The sequence below is a fragment of the Capsella rubella genome, unplaced genomic scaffold, assembly GCF_000375325.1.
Source record: "Capsella rubella cultivar Monte Gargano unplaced genomic scaffold, Caprub1_0 scaffold_5, whole genome shotgun sequence".
Classification (NCBI taxonomy): Eukaryota; Viridiplantae; Streptophyta; class Magnoliopsida; order Brassicales; family Brassicaceae; genus Capsella; species Capsella rubella.
In genome coordinates, this window is record NW_006238919.1 from 7,600,777 (window position 1) to 7,619,015 (window position 18,239).

Below are 18,239 nucleotides of genomic sequence, written 5' to 3' on the forward strand. Positions count from 1 at the left end.
TTGTACTGTGAAAATATTGTTGCCCTTTTTCACGGTGGGGCTTTTCCCACCATTTTTTTTAATCATTTTACATATACATGAGATTGTTGAGAAAAAAGAAGAAGAAGAATATAATTAATTTTTATTAATGTCTATAACGATGATCCCATAAAAGTACATAAATCTTTCGATATCGTGACATATTTGTTTCATTAGCAAACCCTATATATTGTACGTTAATGCTGTTTTAATTTCAAAGTTGACGAGATATTGTTATTAAGCACAATAACATACTTTGATGTATAAATAAAAAAAAGATTTTCATAAAAAAAAAACCATGGTGTCGATATCTAAGCTTAGACCAATTAAGCAACTTTTAACGGATTGATTTTGATAGAACATATAGCTGTAATTAACGTTGAAAATTTCAAAGTTTATTGGTGTTTTGCTAATTGCATCAATCTATTTGTTGCGTTGATTTTGATAATTACACTTTTTCTTTTTCTTCAACTATTAAATGATACTCCCATTGTTGACGTTTCTCTTAGTGTGATTTTTAGTTATTTTCATTTTTTTCTTTTCGCCAAAATATTTTTTCTAGTTATCATATCATTATGGTGTAAAAGATGATATGTACAAATATATAAAGAAGAAATGAACAGTTGTTTTGTTTGAAAAAAAAAAAACATATAAAAAAAAGATGCAATGAGATTTTTCTTTTTAAGTTATTTTAAAATTTTAATGGTATGTAAAGCTCTCACCCATATAATTCTCTCACTCATGATCTTTGTTTCTTTAAGCTTTTTCTTCTTCTCTCACTCTTATCCTCTCCTTCTCACTCAATTCCTTCAAACAATTCGATCTACACTTTTCATTTCTCTCTTGTCCCCAAGAAAAATCACATATATATACATAAAAACCAAAACCCTAATTTTTTATAAATATATATAAAAATCATTATAGCTCTCCCCACTTATATATGCAAAAGCCAACATCAAGTATCTTAAATGTCATAATGGACGGTGGAGACAACGTCGGAGGAGGAGGAGGAGGAGATGATCACCACCGTCATCTCCACCATCACCACCGCCCTACTTTCCCTTTTCAACTCCTCGGAAAACGTGACCCCGACGACAACCACCAACAGCAGCCTTCTCCTTCTTCCTCCTCTACTCTCTTCTCTCTTCATCAACACCAACAATTATCTCAATCTCAACAGCAACAACCTCAACCACAAAAGCCACAACCGCAGACAACACAAAAGGAGTTATTACAACAAACACAAGAGGAGTCTACGGCGGTGGTGGCAGCTAAAAAGCCGCCGTTGAAACGAGCTTCCACTAAAGACCGACACACAAAAGTAGACGGAAGAGGGAGGAGGATAAGGATGCCGGCGTTATGTGCAGCTAGAGTGTTTCAGCTTACGAGAGAGCTCGGTCATAAATCAGACGGTGAGACTATAGAGTGGCTACTCCAACAAGCTGAGCCATCGGTTATAGCCGCCACCGGAACCGGAACTATCCCGGCGAATTTCACTTCTTTAAACATCTCTCTCCGTTCTTCAGGCTCTTCTATGTCTCTTCCTTCTCATTTCCGCTCAGCCGCTTCCACTTTTAGCCCTAATAACATATTTTCTCCGGCGATGCTTCAACAACAACAGCAACGAGGTGGTGGTGGCGGTGGGTTTCATCATCATCCTCATCTACAGGGACGTGCAACGACGTCGTCTTTGTTTCCTGGTATTGATAACTTCACGCCAACGACGTCGTTCTTGAACTTCCATAATCCGACAAAACAAGAAGGAGATCAAGATTCAGATGAGTTAAGCTCGGAAAAGAAAAGAAGACTCCAAACGACGTCGGATTTGCAACTTCAGCACCAACACGACCAAATCGGAAGCTATACTCTTCAATCTAGCAACAGCGGATCTACGGCCACCGCAGCCGCGGCACAGCAGATACCGGGAAATTTCTGGATGGTTGCGGCGGCTGCGGCAGCGGCAGGTGGTGGTAACAACAACCAAACAGGAGGTCTTATGACAGCTTCAGTTGGTAGCGGTGGAGGCGGCAGCGGCGGTGAGCCTGTTTGGACGTTTCCTTCAATCAACACCGCGGCAGCTGCGTTATACAGAAGTGGCGTTTCAGGCGTTTCGGGCGGCGCGGTTTCTAGCGGTTTGCATTTTATGAATTTCGCAGCGCCAATGGCATTTCTTACTGGACAACAACAACAACAACAACAACAGCTAGCAACAACTAGTAATCATGAGATTAATGAAGATAATAATAATAATAATAATAATAATGAAGGAGGAGGAGGAAGAAGTGACGGTGGTGGTGGTGGTGGTGGAGGTGATCATCATAGTTTACAGAGACATCATCATCAACAACAACATCATCAACATCAACATCATCATAATATTCTCTCAGGCTTGAATCAGTACGGACGGCAAGTTTCCGGCGAATCTCAAGCTAGTGGATCACTTGGAGGAGGTGGTGATGAAGAGGATCCACAAGAATAGTCACACACACACACACAAAAAGAACAATTTAACGGTGGATTTCGCTGCCGGCGGTGGTGGCGGCTGTGTAATACTTTTGTTTTCGCCGTTAATTTCTTTTTTTTATCTTCTGTAGTAATTTTTTTGTTTGTTTTTTTTGCTAAGTAAAAAAAAAAAACAAAACACGTGAGATTTTTTTTTTTTTTTTTGTGATTTTTAATTACTTTGATTTAAATTTGATTTTTCTTGTGAGTGAGTGATTAAATAGTACACGAGATTTTTTATGTCAGGTTTTTTGGATTTTGAGGAGAATATGACACTTTTTTTTTTTTTATCATTATTATTATTTAAATGTTTTTATTTTCTTCTGTTAGTGTCACTGTCTCGATTCTCAATCATCTTAGTTTTTTCTTTATCCATTAAGAAACTTAATTACACACATAAAGAAAATTTTCAACTATTGGCGAAATAATTCATTGTTTGTTATCTCAGTTGAAAACATTATACATCAACCTACATCTAATCTTATTGTTATTTTGGTTTAAACTATAATGTTATAATACAAATGTGAAATTATGAGAAATTGTTTTGTTGTGTAGGGAATCATGAGATGGGCCTCTCTCTATTTCTATCTCTCAGCTTGGCCTACCAATCTCGTTCTCACTTGGCCCTTGAAGCTAATAGAAAAGAGCAAAGTGTCTCCGTTTGTTTTTACATGGTCGAACGAAAACGATACACAAAACATAACATAAAAAAGAAACATCTCGTTTGATCTTTTATATATATAGAATGCTTTTTTTAGTATATGATTCATTTTTATCTTTTGCTTATTTGTCGTTTGTCCCCACTAAAACAATCAATCTGATTTTGTATATGATTGTCAAATATTTTAATCAAGACTAACTGAATTTAAGAGATTGATCTATGTTTCAAAGACGCCTCCTTAAATAAAATACACCCAAAGAAGGATGATTGTTTCGGTTATTCTTTTTTTTGTGTGTTTACTTATACATTTATAGCTAAAAAGAACTTATAAAAGAAAAATATTTTACTCTATTTTTGATTTGTTTACTTATTAGCATATATAATATATATTCTTACAGTTCTTTTAGATTAGATTTTAAGTTAATTGTATCGTCACCATTCGAAACCTAAGATTACGGACGGTAATAACATTTTATACGAAAAAATTCTATAGAATTGTGATAAGTTTTACAAAAATGAAAGAAACAGAAAACAAATACAAAATAAATGTGAAATTAAGTATTATTGCAGACTATATAATAAGATATCATTGATGAATGTATAATAAATAAATAAAAAAATTATACAAAAGAAAATGAAAACCAATAAGTAGAGAGAGAGAGGAGAGGAGATTGATTGTGGTGGTGACATGAGGACTGTAGCGTTGTAAGAGTCGTGGGACCTAAAACGTTATCAGGTGGCAGTGATTGTCGTCTCCTGTGGACCTCTCTTTCTTCCTTTTACTTACTTGCCTTCGTTCACCATCTAATCTATCTATCTCTCCCTAATCCAACAACGTTCACTTTTTTCCCCCACCACACTGACACCAAAATTCTATCTTTCCTTTTTTCACTTTTTACATCACTCACACACTGTAATAAAAATGGCAAAACACACACCAATTACTCTATGTAGTAGTAGTATAGTAGTTTTAGTAATCAAACCATGAATCTATAAAAACATACAACTACGTTATTTTTGTTTTTTGTAAGGGAAATGTGATATATATCTACATCATTAGTTCGACCTGAAGGTTGACGTGGTTTAATTACATATATAATGAAAACTTTGTGTATGTTTTATAAAATCCATAATGAAATATAGCTAACTCCGATCTAATGTTTTAAATTCGTATTAAATATTAATAGTATGGGTATTAATAGATTCTCACGTACGTACGTTCTCATCATTATATGTTATAACTTATACCTAACCTCGATATCTAATGATATAAATTTGGTAATAAATTAATAGATGACTGGATGAGTGTGCTATCTATAGATTAGTTTCTGCATCATATATTTTTACATAAATATATGCCATTATAAAAATTCGGACGACACCTACACCTACGTACGTAAAGAACCATATAAATATATTGGAGTAGTGCGTACGAACGCAAGTAGTCAAACTGATATATTGTATGGACAAACTTTAATAGTTACAGTTGGGGTAAAGTTTTAGATCACATGGGGGGGTTTTTTAATTTTGGAAGCCACCGGCGTACGGAAACGTAAAACTTGGTCCCCAATGTGTATTTATAGAAAGAAATTACAAAATAAAGTGTTTATATATATAGCCATGTACAATTAAAAGTGTCAACCTTTAAACTAGTCACGGGGTCAAATATTGTAACCATGTGTGTTGGTTTTTTTTTTTATATGTTTTAAAATAATGCGTCTTTTAAACTTATATATGTTAAATGGTTTTGAGTATCCTTTCTTACAAATATTTACCTTATTATGTGAGCAACGTGTGACATGAAACTTGAAACTTGAGGCTTCCTAAAACGCAAACATTCTTAGCTACTAGACTACTAGACACTACCATGGATTCGGCTACGATAGTGAGTGTTTGTCATCAATAATGGTTATGATAATTATCACTTTTAAGAAAAACATTTTTTGATATCTCATGCAACAATATCACAAAAGACTGTTGGTGAGACAGAAAGAGAATAGGCTCTCATTGACCTAAGCCCAAATGTACTAACATGTACCTATATAGGTGGGCCTTGTTCCTATTGTTGTTCTATATCATCTATGATATCAGAAGACAAAACTACTTCCTTGGGATTTGTTACTTATTAGAGAGACAAAAAGGGAAAACTAGTCATCAACTATTGGAGATAAAATATCTAAACTTTCCTCAACTTGTTCAGTCTACATCTTCGTGTGGGGAGTTTTTGGCAAAGTCATGTCCGAGAATTCCAAGCTTTGCGCATCTTTTGTGAAAGATACATAGTTGCATTAATAGCTCCAGCAGCCATGAAACCAGACACCGCTTGTCTTGCGCTTGAAACCATTACCCTTCGCCTCATTACTTTCTCCATACATTTCGCAGCTTCTTCTCTTGACCCTATACACACTTCTCCTGTAACTCTACCTATACATATGTATATACCAGTTCCACCATCAGGAATCATGCCTCCGTTTCCTTGTATATGGTATATAACTAGAGAAAGATCCAAGTTGATACCTGTCTCACTCACGATTTTCTTCTCCCCTAGTGACTTCCCCATTTGGCTTCTCACTGATGCAGGGAGAGAAGAGACCAGCGAACGTGTTGCTGAAAGGCTAGAATCCTGCTCACAAGTTGAGAAGGATATGTATTAGGGAAATCTCAAGATTGAGTTATATCTATGGTGATGGAGCTATAAACTGTGTATACCTGAACTAATTTAGTGTGACTAGCTTCAGCCGATGAGGATCTCATTAAGTTTTTGGTCTCGCACTCTTCAAGAAAAGGCTTATACATTGACTGGAAGAGATCAGATTGTCCCTTTACAATCTTGTTTACCTAGAAGGCAAGGGATTGAACTAATGAATCATATATCTAGTCACTCGAAAAAGTAAAGTAATATACATGTTCTGAAAACAAATTTACCATAAATGATAGTCCTCTCACCTTATTAGTGTCCTCTGCAAAAAACATTCGCAAGTCTCCCATGTAGGAAAGGCTGCATATTTTGGCGTAGAGATCTTCCTGTGTAAGAGTTTGGTGAGTTATAGTGTACAATCTAATGAAACTTCAAATAACCTGAGCACTGAACAAAAAACCAACCTCGGTGAATTTTGGTGGCAAGAGAAGAAGAGCTGCAGATATTGCAGCTCTCTTATTAACAGAATTCACACCTTCTATGTCCAGATTATCAACAAGCAAATGAACCTGCAACCAAAGAAACTTTCCTGAAACATCTCATGATTTACAGTTATTATTAGTAAGAACACCAATACAACTGACATACCGGTTTCTGTAAACGGCCACTCAAGTAGAATCTATTCCAGTCCAGTATGTCCTGTACAAGGTCGTGCATCCGAACAACCCCATACTTGAGTTTCTGCAAATAGCTTCACAAAGAAATAAATCATACGAGAAAAATGGCTTAAGCATACGTACAATGTGATCATGCTGAGCAGAATATAAACATAAATATACAGATACAAGCTAGGAATTAACAAAATTAGATTGTTCATAATGTTTTAAACAACACTGAATTTTCGAGGAAGTTCTTAGTTCTTACTCTGTCGTTCCAATTGACAAATGGATTGAAGTGAACTCCAACTCCAACTTTATCAGCAACGTTCGTTATCTATTCTTGGCCAATAAAAAAACTGTATGTTCAGTATATGATTAAAGCCGTATAAGCAATGCAAGAGTAAGGAACATCAGGAGAAACATACCAGCCTAGCTCCACCAAGGTGAACCATCCATGAAGCATAATGATCTGAATTCATTTTCAGATTCTTGATCACACAATATAAATAAATAAAAAATTCTAATTAGGATCTGTGGGATTCTAAATAGCTCCAAACCTAACAATTGTAATCAAAAGATACATCTCACCTCAGAGTGCCATTTCATAGGATCAGAGACTCCAAGTATATAGTCTACCATTTTAGACTGTAACAGCAAAAGGTTGCATTTTCTCATACACAATTAGCAAAATACAGGAATTGCTCAACCATCAGAGAGAGTTCCAGGATAAGATAAAAGACCTTATCTTGGTTATTTGGGTGCAATGTCGAACCATAGACACAACAGAAGTCCACAGGAGGAAGAACATTTAAAAAGCTTGAAAGCTCATCTCTTTGAGTAGTTTCCATTCCCAGAAAAGGACCCTTGTATCAAATGTAATGCGTCTGGTACTCTGGTTAGAGCGATCAATTAGATTTTCAAGTGATCTAGGTAACGTTTCTTCTACAAATTAGGTTTATAAAAATCGCTGTGCTTTGAGATGGACACAAACCTTGGAGTAGAGAGAAGCGAAACAAAGCCTCGAAAGTGTTAGTGATTCAAGAGGAGAGCAAGTGAAGAAGACGTGAAGGCGGCGGCGTAGTGTAGAAGCGAGGAAGAAGAACAAACGCCGTGAATGGAGGTTGGGGTCAGAAGTTTTGTTTCTTAACCAATAGTTTCAGACCCGGTCCGGTAAGTAAATCCTGGTTCTAACAAACCGGGAAGGCTCGGATCGGAGAGGCTCTCCGGTTGTGGATTTTGTTTCTGAACCGTCCGGTTTATGAAATAAGAGCGTTTCAATAACAATTAAAATAGAGGAGTTTGTGGGAAGCACACGCCAGCCGCGCCGGAGGAGAGACGTCACCAGCCCTCGACGGACCGTTCCATGCCTTTATTATCCATCGACGTTGACCACCCAACCCAACACGTCCCCCTTTGTATTATATTAAAAAGTCAAAAAACGCCCAAAATAATTATATTAAAAAATAAAGTAAAGCAGTGGACAACAATTTTTTTTTCTTTTCTAAAATTTAATTGGGTAACTACACTATTCTGTTATAAAAAAATTGATTTTAGAATTTCAATACACATAATCTTACATTTAGTAATTTATAACCAACCATATACCGTTGAAACACATTATGTATCGTTTTTTTTTTATCGTAGCTGATCATAAAAACTATATATTTATAATTGGTAGCCGTTTCATTATGCTATAATATACACCGTTTTTGGTACTATTAATCACAAAATCAAAATAATTTCTAGGAATCACAAAATAATACTTTCCTAATGATATAAACTTTACCTGTAACAAAAAAAAACTACTCCACTTGAGAATTAAGATACGATGACGTGTCAATGAAACAAGAGCTCAGTGGCACGCAACGTAATAGAAAAAGACAAAACAGGAAAAGAGAAAGGCACATGTAGAGCTCACGTGTCCACTTAAACGCACCACTTCTTCTGTGCTCTCCACGCGCCTCTCTCTCTTTCCCCACACGCCCCTGTTCCCTTCTCCCTTCTTTTATTTTTATTTTTCTTTCCTTCTCAAATTTCTCAGATTCTTTGCTTTTCTTATTTTCTTCTCTAACTCGTTTTCGAATCCTTTCAATCCTCTACAACAATAATCCCCGACGAGCTCCTTCACCGGAGAAAAGGTACTTACTGAGTCTTTTCGTATGTTTGATTTGAGCTTGTGAGGACTTTATTAGCCGTGATATTATTTGATAATTCTTTACTGTTATTGTTTTGATATGATGGTTGCTTAAAAAGTTGAGAATCTAAAAGCACTTCTTGGGTTTTGAGGAATCAGAAATCACACTAAAGTTTTGATTTTTGTCTTTGTTGCTCCCATGTTTCTCTGTTTGTTGTTGGTAGGTTTGTGTTTATTTTTGACATTAAGGGGTGATTCATGATTGGTTGATTATATAAAGATGAATGAAGGATTTCTCAGATTCATTTTAACATCTTTTATCTTTCATTTTCAGGTGACTTGACAGAGAATCTTGTTTCTTACAATTGTTAAGGATGGTGTCGAAATCTCCTTCTACATCGTCTGATGAAGCAAATGTTACTGCAGATGAAAGGTGATTGTTTATGTTTAGCAAGATAGGATACTCCAATATAGATTATAGAACCCTTTTGTGGTGGTGATTGATTGTGTTTAGTGTGTAATTTAACAGGTGTAGAAAAGGTAAAGTGCCCAAAAGGGTTAACAAGGCTGTTCGTGAGAGGCTTAAGCGTGAGCATTTGAATGAGCTTTTCATTGAATTAGCCGATACACTTGGTAAAAATTTCACATCTTTTAATGAACATTTGCTTGAGTTAGGCTTTTAACTTTATGTAAATGTTAGTGAGTCTGGTCAAAATTTTGAATGTGATTGTGATTTCTAACTGGGAACATTTTCTCTTGTCTCAGAACTTAATCAACAGAACAGTGGTAAAGCTTCCATACTATGTGAAGCTACTCGATTCTTGAAGGATGTGTTTGGTCAAATTGAGTCCTTAAGAAAGGAGCACGCTTCGCTTCTCTCTGAATCTAGCTATGTAAGTCAATTTCTCTATGCTCATTGATTGTGTTAATGTATCCTGTGACACGGTTTAGGAAGCGAAGACGGATGTTGCTTCGAAAATCTTTGTTTGGAGGTTTGTCTCGATCGTCTTGTTGATGGAAACTTGTGTTGGGTGTAGGTAGCCACAGAGAAGAATGAGCTGAAGGAAGAAACATCAGTGCTCGAGACCGAGATCTCGAAACTACAGAGTGAGATAGAAGCAAAAGTGAATCAGTCCAAACCTGACTTGAACACCTCTCCTGCACCCGAGTACCACCATCATCATTATCAACAACAACATCCCGAACTTGCAGCTCAGTTCCCAGGACTTCCCATTTTCAAAGGAGCCGGCTATCAACAATCTGCTGCAACTCTTCCTCCTCCAGCAACAGTTCTTGTCCTTCCAATCCAACCCGATCCCCAGACACAAGATATTTCAGAGATGACAGGGCATGTGCAGACACAAACATCTTTGATGTATAATACCTCAAATGTGAGTAAGCCATGTCCAAGGTATGCTAGTGCAGCTGACTCGTGGTCTTCTCGACTACTTGGAGAGCGGCTGAAAGCCAATGAATGAAGTCTTGGGCGGCTCTACAAGGAGTAGCAACACGATTTAACTGGAAACAGAGACAAGACAACTTGTGAAGGACCGTCGTTTTGTATTTCCTAACATCGTCTAATGTCCGTCCTTGTGGGTTTTGCCTTAGCCAATTCTTGTTTTTGATGTGGTTGTCCATAGGATAAAGAAGTTATGACCTTTATGGGTCTTTTGAGAAAAAATAAGTAAATTAGCTCTAACCTTTGCCATTTTTTCAAATCGTAAGATACTAACAACAAATGAAACAACATCAAAAAGATCAAAGCTTTATCATAAAGAGGAGCAAATGAAATGTGAAATTGGGTTTGGGTCTAAAGAAAACCGGTTAAGTGGATCTGGTTTTGGACTGGTTGAATAAAAAGGATGATATTTTGGTAAAGAAGTGAGAGAGAGAGAGCCATCTATCTTATCTGCTATCGAGTGGGTAAGAAGAATCAGAAAACAGAAGAAAAAAATGGCGAATTCACTATGCTTCTTCTCTTCTCCTCCTACCGTTTGCTTCCAATCTCCCAGCAAAAACTCTAAGCCTACTCACTTCTTCTCAACTAATGATAAGACCTCGTCCTTGGTTCAGAAGACTGAGCTGCTTCACACTTCCACCAAATCCCAAAGCTTTGAGATTAAGGTTAGATTCTTTTTCCCAAACTCATGTTCTTCTCTATCAAATTTACCATTTCATTGATTAAAAATCTTACCTTTTGGTGATAAATAGGCTACAGACAGTAGTGGCACTAAAGTAAACAGTATACTTTGTTCAAATTGTGAAGGGAACGGTAAGCTCTTACCCGGTTTATAAATTCTCTTAGTTTATACTTATGAATTGGTTAGTAATTTGACATTGTGTAAACGAATTTCAAAAGGGTGTGTGGCTTGTTCTCAATGCAAAGGAGGTGGTGTGAATTTGATTGATCATTTCAATGGACAGTTTAAAGCTGGTGCACTCTGCTGGCTTTGCAGGTTTGCAACATCTCTTATCTCCTTTTCTTTCTTACTCCTTCTGCACAACACAACACACACACACAAAAAAAAACTCATTACTTTGATATCATTTTTGTAATATCTTGTGGGCAGAGGTAAAAAGGAGGTGTTGTGTGGTGACTGCAATGGAGCTGGTTTCCTTGGTGGGTTCTTGAGCACCTTCGATGAGTAGTTCAACCAAGAGGACTGGATTTGATTACATGGGATTTTGTGGTATAAAACCTTAGAAGATGTGTAATCTTTCTCTCTCTGTCAATGCTCTTCTAAACCACCATGTATTACTATTTGTTATTTGCATACCAAACTCGCTGTTTTTCAGTTTTTTTCTTCTTCAAAAAATTAAATATTGTTAAAGTTTACACTATAGCACCTCTATAGTAGTCTTGTTGATGATATATTTACATAGAAATATTAGTGTTTTATATCATTCTACTATTCTAGTATCTAACCCAATGATATAGAAGTATATGGAGTTAAATAAAAACAGGCACGTAGGTTTGGTCAAACTGAGAAATAAAACATGGCACCTGAATGAAAAAAGGAGAAGAAATGGAAACAACTGTAAATAACAGATAAACGCATCTGAGACCAAACAACAATAGGACCTTTATTCTCTTACCTGTTGTTGTCGTCGTCGCTGGGTCTCAGAATCTCCTTCTTGTGTTCTTTTGTTTCTTTTCCTCTGGCTTCCCATCACAAATCTGTCTGATTTCTTCATAGTCAAGCCAGAGACCTAGACGAGGAAACCCAGAAAAGGGTAGGATTAGGCGTAACTATTAGTTTCTTTTCTCTATAAGAATATATTACCCATCGTATTGTTAGGAGCTTCTCTGGCTCTCAACATAGAGATTATTTTTTGGGATTCTGGCGTGTGGAACAAGGAAGGACTTAGGTTTGCGGTTCTATCTGATCTTTGATCATTCGTTGTCGTGTGTCATTTGTATTATTAACACCGATTACTGATTCCTGTCTTTGTTCATCCTTGCTTCATACTTAATCATTAGGGAAAATGATGAACGCAAATGCGATTAAATTCAGAAGTTGTTACGTCGTGATGGGATTTTCGATTCCAACGTTTTAGGATAAAGAAACTTTTGAGAATCCTAAGGCAAAAGGGGGTTTTATTATATGGGGCGAGCATTGGAATCATCTGGTGCTCTTTTTCCAGTTTGCTGTTGTGATCTAAGCTATCTTAAAACTTGGAATGGCTTGTTTCCAGAGAAATATTCCCACAGAGAGGGAGAATGAGCAGGTTTGCTTGAGATTTTGGCGGTAGAGGTTATCTTCAATCTATCTAAAGTCTGATTTAACGTTGCCATATATCTCGGTGCAGGCGATAGCGATTCTGAAGAAAGGAGCATATCTATTGAAATACGGACGGCGTGGGAAGCCTAAATTCTACCCTTTTCGCCTTTCAAGCGTACCTTTCATCACCTCCAGTTTCTTTACAAATGCACAAACACAGTATGTGGAAGTTTATTTCAAAGCTCAAGATTGTGTTTTGATAGTGGTTTTTTCAACTGTGTTTGCAGGATGAAATATATTTGTTATGGTATTGTGGCAAAAAGGAGAAACGTCTTAAACTGAGTTCTGTGACAAGGATCATACCTGGACAGCGAACTGTAAGTTCAAATGTATATATCAATTATCTGGTAACAGTTTTTGCTGCAGATTTTCTCAACAAACGATTGTTCTTGTAAGAACTTTTCCAGGCAGTTTTCCGACGATATCCTCAACCCACCAAGGAATATCAGTCCTTCTCTCTTATATATGGCGACCGGTCTCTGGATTTGGTTCGTATTTTGCTCCATGTGGTCTTTTTTGCTGTTGTTTCCTGATGATATGTATTAGATCTCTTCTGAAGACCATAATAAATATTAGTTGAGGTTCTTACTACTGAATCGTCATGGATAGGTATGTAAGGACAAGGATGAAGCTGAGTTCTGGCTCACTACCCTTCGCGCTCTTCTCTCACGAAACAACTCTTCCGCATTGGTACTGCACTCAAGAAGCCGTAGTCTTGCTCCTGAAAATGGTGAACAAAGTAGTTCGAGCAAGAACTCTAAGTCCAACATTAGATCCGTCAGCAGTGACACAAGCTACGAGGTTTTGTTGGTTGTTTTCTCTCTTCACGAGAGCATCATCGGGTCGTTTCCTACTTAATATCTTCCTGCCTCATCTGGCACTTTTGCAGGAACATGCGAAAAAGGCCTCAGGATCTCACTGCAACACTCCACAGAGATTGGGGAAAGTTTTCTCAGAAGTTTTGTCACAAACTGCAGTACTAAAGGCACTCTCTTTGGACGAACTGGTCCATAAAACTCATACTCCGCCTCCAGAGGAAATAGAGAATCGATCTACTAATCACTCCCCTGCCGTTGATACATGTAAATATAGCATTTCCAGCGCAGTGAGCTCATCTAGTCAAGGATCTTCTTTTGACGACTTGAAGTCTCTCTGTGATGTCTTCGTTTGGGGAGAAAGTATTGAAGAGGGGCTATTAGGAGGTGGTATGCACAAAAGCGGAAGCAGCTCTTCTCTAATGGCTGAATCTTTTTTGCCCAAAGTCCTGAAATCACATGTGGCACTTGATGCCCAAAGTATTTCTTGCGGCACCAATTATGCAGTGTTAGTCACAAAGCAGGGACAGATGTACAGCTGGGGAGAAGAATCTGGTGGAAGGTTAGGACATGGAGCTTGTTCCTACGTTCCACAGCCAAAACTTATTGATGAATTTGATGGAGCAACTGTGGAATTAGCTGACTGTGGAGAATTTCATACTTGTGCTGTAACAGCTTCAGGGGATTTATATGCTTGGGGCGATGGAGTACATAATGTCGGTCTCCTTGGACTTGGTAGTGAAGCTAGCCATTGGAAACCAGTACGAATTCTCGGTCAGATGGAGGGTATAAATGTAAAAGCTATATCTTGCGGACCTTGGCATACAGCTTTTGTGACGTCAGAAGGTAAGCTGTTTACATTTGGTGATGGTACCTTTGGTGCGCTTGGGCATGGTGATCGTATAAGCACAAATATACCTAGAGAAGTTGATGCGCTAAGTGGCTGCAGAACAATAAGAACAGCTTGTGGTGTTTGGCATTCAGCTGCTGTTGTCAGTGTTTTCGGTGAGGCGACATCATCAGGAAAGCTCTTTACTTGGGGTGATGGAGAGGATGGGAGACTCGGACATGGTGATATTGAGTCTAGGTTACTCCCATCCTGTGTAACTGAACTGGATACAACTAGCTTTCAACAGGTAGCTTGTGGTCAGAGCATTACTGTTGCTCTCTCTGTGTCTGGACAAGTTTACGCAATGGGAATTGCTGATCCGAGTCAAGATAGTGTTGTGAGAGCTCCTTCTTGCATTGAAGGGGGTCTTGGAAAGAGTTTTGTCCAAGAAGTGGCTTGCGGGTTTCACCATATAGCGGTTTTGAACGCAAAAGCTGAGGTCTACACTTGGGGGAAAGGATCAAACGGACAGCTTGGGCACGGAGACACCGATTATAGACGCATGCCGACTCTTGTGAAAGCTTTGAAAGGTAAACAAGTGAGGAAAGTGGCGTGTGGTTCTAATTACACAGCAACCATCTGTCTTCACAAACCAATTACAGGTACTGATAGCTCTAGGTGCTCTGGTTGTCACCATCCTTTTAATTACATGAGGAAGCTCCACAACTGTTATAACTGTGGGAGTGTCTTCTGTAATTCATGCACTAGTAAGAAATCCTTAGCAGCAGCCATGGCTCCCAAGACGAACAGGCCGTACCGTGTTTGTGATGACTGCTATATCAAACTCGAAGGAGTTAGAGAATCTTTAGGAACCCCAGCGAATAGTGCCAGATTTTCAAATGCAAGTCTACCATCTAGCATTAACGATATGGACGAATTTGGCATAACATCGCAGCGTCAGCTTCTTAGGGTGGATTCGTTTGATTTCTTCAGACAAACTAAGATGCCGGACCTGAAAACCATCGGTGAAACTTCGGGAGCAAGCTGCACAACGTCATATCACTCGAATATGGATATGAAAGGTAATTTTAACATGAAAGGCATACGACAACTCTCCAGGCTAACCTCTTTTGATTCAGTTAATCAAGAAGGCAAACAACGTTCCAAGCATTGCGCTTCAAAATCAGACACATCTTCTCTTATAAGACACTCAGTGACTTCTGGTATCCCGTTTTCGCGAAGAGGTTCTGTTGAGCTGTTTCCCTTGTCGATAAAATCCAGTCCGGTCGAATCTGTTGCTACTACTTCCGACTTCACCAATGACATTACAGATCATGAGTTACTGCAAGAAGGGCCAAAGAAATCCAATCAGTGCATGAGCCATGAAATATCAGTACTCAAAGCACAGGTTAGTCCAACCATTGAAACTGCATTGAATCAAATGTAGGACAAAGAATTTGTCCGTTGATTGTGGATGAAAACAAGTACATTAAACACTATTACTACTACTCAGGTGGAAGAGCTTACCCTAAAATCAATACAACTAGAAGCCGAACTGGGAATGACTTCAAAGAAACTCGAAGTAGCGGTGTTAATGGCGCGTGATGATGCAGAGAAGATCAAATCTTCAGAAGAGATAGTTAGGTCCCTAACTTTGCAGGTACATTCAATCATTTGCTAGTCCTACTTTGATATATGATTCTCTACTTTGGTAAATGAAACTTCAATCAAATTTTCTTATTCCAGTTGATGAACGGAACCAAGAAAGAAGTAGACAACACAAAGAGACGCCGAAGCTCGTTTTGATTTACACCTTTTTAACTATAGAGAACAACCTCTCATTTGATCAAAGTAAGTGAATAGATTGAGAATTCTGGGGTTGAATGTAAAAATACATTTTCTTTATCAGATTACATATACCAAAACCAAACAAACGTAGTAATTACTTACAGAGCAGAGCAGAGCAAGAAGCCAAGAACAGAGAGCTCACAAATACACTTATGAACTCGAAATTGATAAACAGAGAGAAAAAAAAAGAATAAAAGTTCCAACCTTTGTGATTGGTTTAGTGAAGTATCACCAAAAGCTTCTTCATTTGGCTAACAATGGCCAAGCTTATACTCATCATCTGATTAGCCATCTCCATCTCCTTCTTGATCTCATTCCCCACCACCGTTCCCATTTCATCAATCCCGTCGGAACAAGTCTCACCGTCAGTCATGGCGGCGCTGATCCAAGTCTTAACATCTCCGACGACTTCTTCCGTCAACCAGTTCCCTCCCTTCTTCTTCTCCTTCTCTCTCTCGATCTCAGACATCGACTCGTTGAGTTGACTCAGAGCGTCGGTGTAAAGCTTCACGCAATCACCAACCGCCGCGTCCTCAGGCATATCGTTGATCGATCGGAAAGACATAGAGAGTCTCGAGACCTCTTTAGAAGCGACTCGAAGAGAAAGCTCGAGGATTGATTCAGGGTTCAGTTTCGAATCCGATTCATTTAGAGAAGAAGATAGAGAACTGAAACAAGTCTCGGGGTAACGCGTCACGGCGCAGACTGTCTTGAGAGAGGCGGAGGAGATGGGAGGGTGGTGTGGAGGTGAGTGAGTGAAAGCTCCGGCGGTTAAAGCGACGACGACGAGGATTAAGAGGAGAGATACGACGGAGACGGTGGCGATTAGGGTTTTACGGGAAAATGATGATGATGGTTTGGGAAGTGGAGGAGAAGGATGGTGAATTTGGTTTTCTTGATCTGATACTTTTCCGTAGCCTTTCAAAGTGTTGATCGACTCCATTGAAGGGTTGTTTTGATCGGAATGAATGAATCTGTGATTTTGAGAGAGAACAAAGTCAAACGAGAAGAAGTTGAAAAACTGAAGTTTTGTAGGCATAAAAGTCCACAACGTATCTCTGACTTCCACGTCTTCTCTATTCTGTATGAAAAAAATTCAACTTCAAATAACCAAATTTTAAAACAAATGTTTTGGTGTGCTAAGTGCTAACTATTGAAAAATATATATATTTCAGGTAGTGTTTTTGGAATGTTTTATTTACTATGGTTTAAATCATTGTTTTAGATCACATTGTAATCTAAAAGTCGTATTTATATGCTTTGTGTATTGGTTTGATTTTGTCGGTAACCAAAAATTGTGAGACAACAGATAGGTAACTTGACGAATAAAGCATAATCCGTGGATGAAGAATGATTTGTAGATCTGATCTCAATATTGGTCGTTATTTATTTTCACCCGATACATTGTCAATCCATAAATCTTTTAGAATTTAAAAAGGTATTGATCTGTGATGTTTTAAAATTTTTAGTGCTTTTATAAAAAAATATCCAATTTTATTTTATAGTTTGATCAAAATTTATTTTATTATGAATATGTGTACTCACTTTTTTCCACTCGCTAGTAGTTATATTAAACGTAGAGATGACTCTGTTCATAAATGAGGTGAAATCTGAGATATGAAAGTGGATTCACTGCATACAAACATTTAGGTATGATACCGTTCAAGAGTAAACAAGATGATTTTATTATAACACATAGAGTGAGTTGATAAATTATATCTAGACAAATTGTCCAAATTTTTCAAATAACATATTGGTAACCAAAAACATTGTATAAAGCTAACAAAAAAAAAAAAATATACATTGTATAAAGCTTTAGTGCAAACTCGTTAGAGCAACATTATCGGCATACCCGATCAGATGCTGGGCCAATATTTTAAGGCCTTAAACTCCAAACAGTGCAAATTGAAGAGGCATCCGGATGCTGGGCAAGAGCTTTTTCGACCCGAGTCTTATGCCACGTGCCACTTTGGCATTGGGTGATTTTTTGGGTAAAGAAAACAATTTCGTATTGTGTTGAAAAAACAAAAATCCAAAATCGACTCTTTCTATGTCCCTAGATCGCGAAAACGACGGCGATATCATCTTCTTCTCGTTGCGACACAAGACGACGGCGGTCAACGGAGTCATCGTCGGTCGAATTAGCCCTAAGGACGACGGAATTATAGAGATCTCAGATTCTGTGCCGCTCTTTCACTCTAACCTCGAATCCCATTCCGATTCCGATACGGCGATGCGATGCATCTCTTGTCGAGAAGAGTATCTCCCTCGCGACGCTGGAACTTGCAAGGAGTGTTACGTTGAAGCCGGCGAAACTGAGGAAGAACTCAAACGCGAGATCGATGACCTCAAA

The 18,239-nt window shown here is 38.0% G+C and overlaps 6 protein-coding genes across 9 annotated transcripts; 4 read left to right on the forward strand and 2 right to left on the reverse strand.

The window, feature by feature from the left end:
* Positions 1-755: 755 nt before the first annotated feature.
* On the forward strand, positions 756-2,649 carry LOC17886526 (transcription factor TCP14). Its single transcript, XM_006290867.2, has one exon. The coding sequence runs from the start codon at positions 959-961 to the stop codon at positions 2,495-2,497; it is 1,539 nt and encodes a 512-aa protein (XP_006290929.1). The 5' UTR covers positions 756-958; the 3' UTR covers positions 2,498-2,649.
* Positions 2,650-5,106: 2,457 nt separating this feature from the next.
* On the reverse strand, positions 5,107-7,764 carry LOC17884937 (phosphatidate cytidylyltransferase, mitochondrial). Of its 2 annotated transcripts, XM_006293085.2 has the most exons (11): positions 7,470-7,764; positions 7,219-7,370; positions 7,067-7,123; positions 6,904-6,966; positions 6,744-6,812; positions 6,468-6,560; positions 6,284-6,388; positions 6,128-6,205; positions 5,891-6,019; positions 5,699-5,804; positions 5,107-5,605 (listed from the first exon to the last, which is right to left on the reverse strand). In XM_006293085.2, the coding sequence occupies exons 2-11, from the start codon at positions 7,324-7,326 to the stop codon at positions 5,415-5,417; spliced, it is 999 nt and encodes a 332-aa protein (XP_006293147.1). In that variant the 5' UTR covers positions 7,327-7,370; positions 7,470-7,764; the 3' UTR covers positions 5,107-5,414. The 2 variants fall into 2 exon arrangements, with proteins under 2 accessions (XP_006293147.1, XP_023638554.1); XM_023782786.1 differs by lacking the exons at positions 7,067-7,123; positions 7,219-7,370; positions 7,470-7,764 and having other exon boundaries at positions 6,468-6,570; positions 6,904-6,925.
* A 717-nt stretch (positions 7,765-8,481) lies between these two features.
* LOC17886163 (transcription factor bHLH47) lies at positions 8,482-10,322 on the forward strand. Of its 2 annotated transcripts, none has more exons than XM_006291699.2 (5): positions 8,482-8,616; positions 8,947-9,045; positions 9,142-9,245; positions 9,378-9,509; positions 9,654-10,322. In XM_006291699.2, exons 2-5 carry the CDS (start codon positions 8,987-8,989, stop codon positions 10,088-10,090), a joined length of 732 nt encoding a protein of 243 aa, XP_006291761.1. In that variant the 5' UTR covers positions 8,482-8,616; positions 8,947-8,986; the 3' UTR covers positions 10,091-10,322. The 2 variants fall into 2 exon arrangements, with proteins under 2 accessions (XP_006291761.1, XP_006291760.1); XM_006291698.2 differs by having other exon boundaries at positions 9,378-9,505; positions 9,650-10,322.
* Positions 10,323-10,487: 165 nt separating this feature from the next.
* Positions 10,488-11,484, forward strand: LOC17885119. The gene is made up of 4 exons (XM_006291968.2): positions 10,488-10,736; positions 10,824-10,884; positions 10,972-11,068; positions 11,183-11,484. The coding sequence occupies exons 1-4, from the start codon at positions 10,566-10,568 to the stop codon at positions 11,259-11,261; spliced, it is 408 nt and encodes a 135-aa protein (XP_006292030.1). The 5' UTR covers positions 10,488-10,565; the 3' UTR covers positions 11,262-11,484.
* Positions 11,485-11,901: 417 nt separating this feature from the next.
* Positions 11,902-16,070, forward strand: LOC17884814 (PH, RCC1 and FYVE domains-containing protein 1). Of its 2 annotated transcripts, XM_023783551.1 has the most exons (9): positions 11,902-11,981; positions 12,094-12,341; positions 12,423-12,509; positions 12,622-12,711; positions 12,802-12,882; positions 13,004-13,195; positions 13,284-15,446; positions 15,552-15,698; positions 15,785-16,070. In XM_023783551.1, the coding sequence occupies exons 2-9, from the start codon at positions 12,294-12,296 to the stop codon at positions 15,842-15,844; spliced, it is 2,868 nt and encodes a 955-aa protein (XP_023639319.1). In that variant the 5' UTR covers positions 11,902-11,981; positions 12,094-12,293; the 3' UTR covers positions 15,845-16,070. The 2 variants fall into 2 exon arrangements, with proteins under 2 accessions (XP_023639319.1, XP_023639320.1); XM_023783552.1 differs by having other exon boundaries at positions 11,977-12,341; positions 12,791-12,882; positions 13,004-15,446.
* Positions 15,915-16,951, reverse strand: LOC17887159 (pectinesterase 1). Its single transcript, XM_023783553.1, has one exon. The coding sequence runs from the start codon at positions 16,923-16,925 to the stop codon at positions 16,104-16,106; it is 822 nt and encodes a 273-aa protein (XP_023639321.1). The 5' UTR covers positions 16,926-16,951; the 3' UTR covers positions 15,915-16,103.
* Positions 16,952-18,239: the final 1,288 nt, after the last annotated feature.

What these genes read in the sequence shown, in the direction of transcription:
- LOC17886526 (XM_006290867.2), top strand. Translation starts at nt 959, where the DNA reads ATGCAAAAGCCAACATCAAGTATCTTAAATGTCATAATGGACGGTGGA.
- LOC17884937 (XM_006293085.2), bottom strand. Translation starts at nt 7,326, where the DNA reads ATGGAAACTACTCAAAGAGATGAGCTTTCAAGCTTTTTAAATGTTCTT. An exon ending in ACCCAAATAACCAAGATAAG is followed by an intron (nt 7,124 to 7,218) that starts GTCTTTTATCTT and finishes TTGCTGTTACAG; the next exon opens with TCTAAAATGGTAGACTATAT. An exon ending in CTATGAAATGGCACTCTGAG is followed by an intron (nt 6,967 to 7,066) that starts GTGAGATGTATC and finishes TGTGTGATCAAG; the next exon opens with AATCTGAAAATGAATTCAGA.
- LOC17886163 (XM_006291699.2), top strand. Translation starts at nt 8,987, where the DNA reads ATGGTGTCGAAATCTCCTTCTACATCGTCTGATGAAGCAAATGTTACT. An exon ending in AATGTTACTGCAGATGAAAG is followed by an intron (nt 9,046 to 9,141) that starts GTGATTGTTTAT and finishes GTAATTTAACAG; the next exon opens with GTGTAGAAAAGGTAAAGTGC. An exon ending in CTCTGAATCTAGCTATGTAA is followed by an intron (nt 9,510 to 9,653) that starts GTCAATTTCTCT and finishes GGGTGTAGGTAG; the next exon opens with CCACAGAGAAGAATGAGCTG.
- LOC17885119 (XM_006291968.2), top strand. Translation starts at nt 10,566, where the DNA reads ATGGCGAATTCACTATGCTTCTTCTCTTCTCCTCCTACCGTTTGCTTC. An exon ending in TTCAAATTGTGAAGGGAACG is followed by an intron (nt 10,885 to 10,971) that starts GTAAGCTCTTAC and finishes GAATTTCAAAAG; the next exon opens with GGTGTGTGGCTTGTTCTCAA. An exon ending in GCACTCTGCTGGCTTTGCAG is followed by an intron (nt 11,069 to 11,182) that starts GTTTGCAACATC and finishes TCTTGTGGGCAG; the next exon opens with AGGTAAAAAGGAGGTGTTGT.
- LOC17884814 (XM_023783552.1), top strand. Translation starts at nt 12,294, where the DNA reads ATGGCTTGTTTCCAGAGAAATATTCCCACAGAGAGGGAGAATGAGCAG. An exon ending in TCATACCTGGACAGCGAACT is followed by an intron (nt 12,712 to 12,790) that starts GTAAGTTCAAAT and finishes TGTTCTTGTAAG; the next exon opens with AACTTTTCCAGGCAGTTTTC. An exon ending in GCGACCGGTCTCTGGATTTG is followed by an intron (nt 12,883 to 13,003) that starts GTTCGTATTTTG and finishes CGTCATGGATAG; the next exon opens with GTATGTAAGGACAAGGATGA.
- LOC17887159 (XM_023783553.1), bottom strand. Translation starts at nt 16,925, where the DNA reads ATGCCTACAAAACTTCAGTTTTTCAACTTCTTCTCGTTTGACTTTGTT.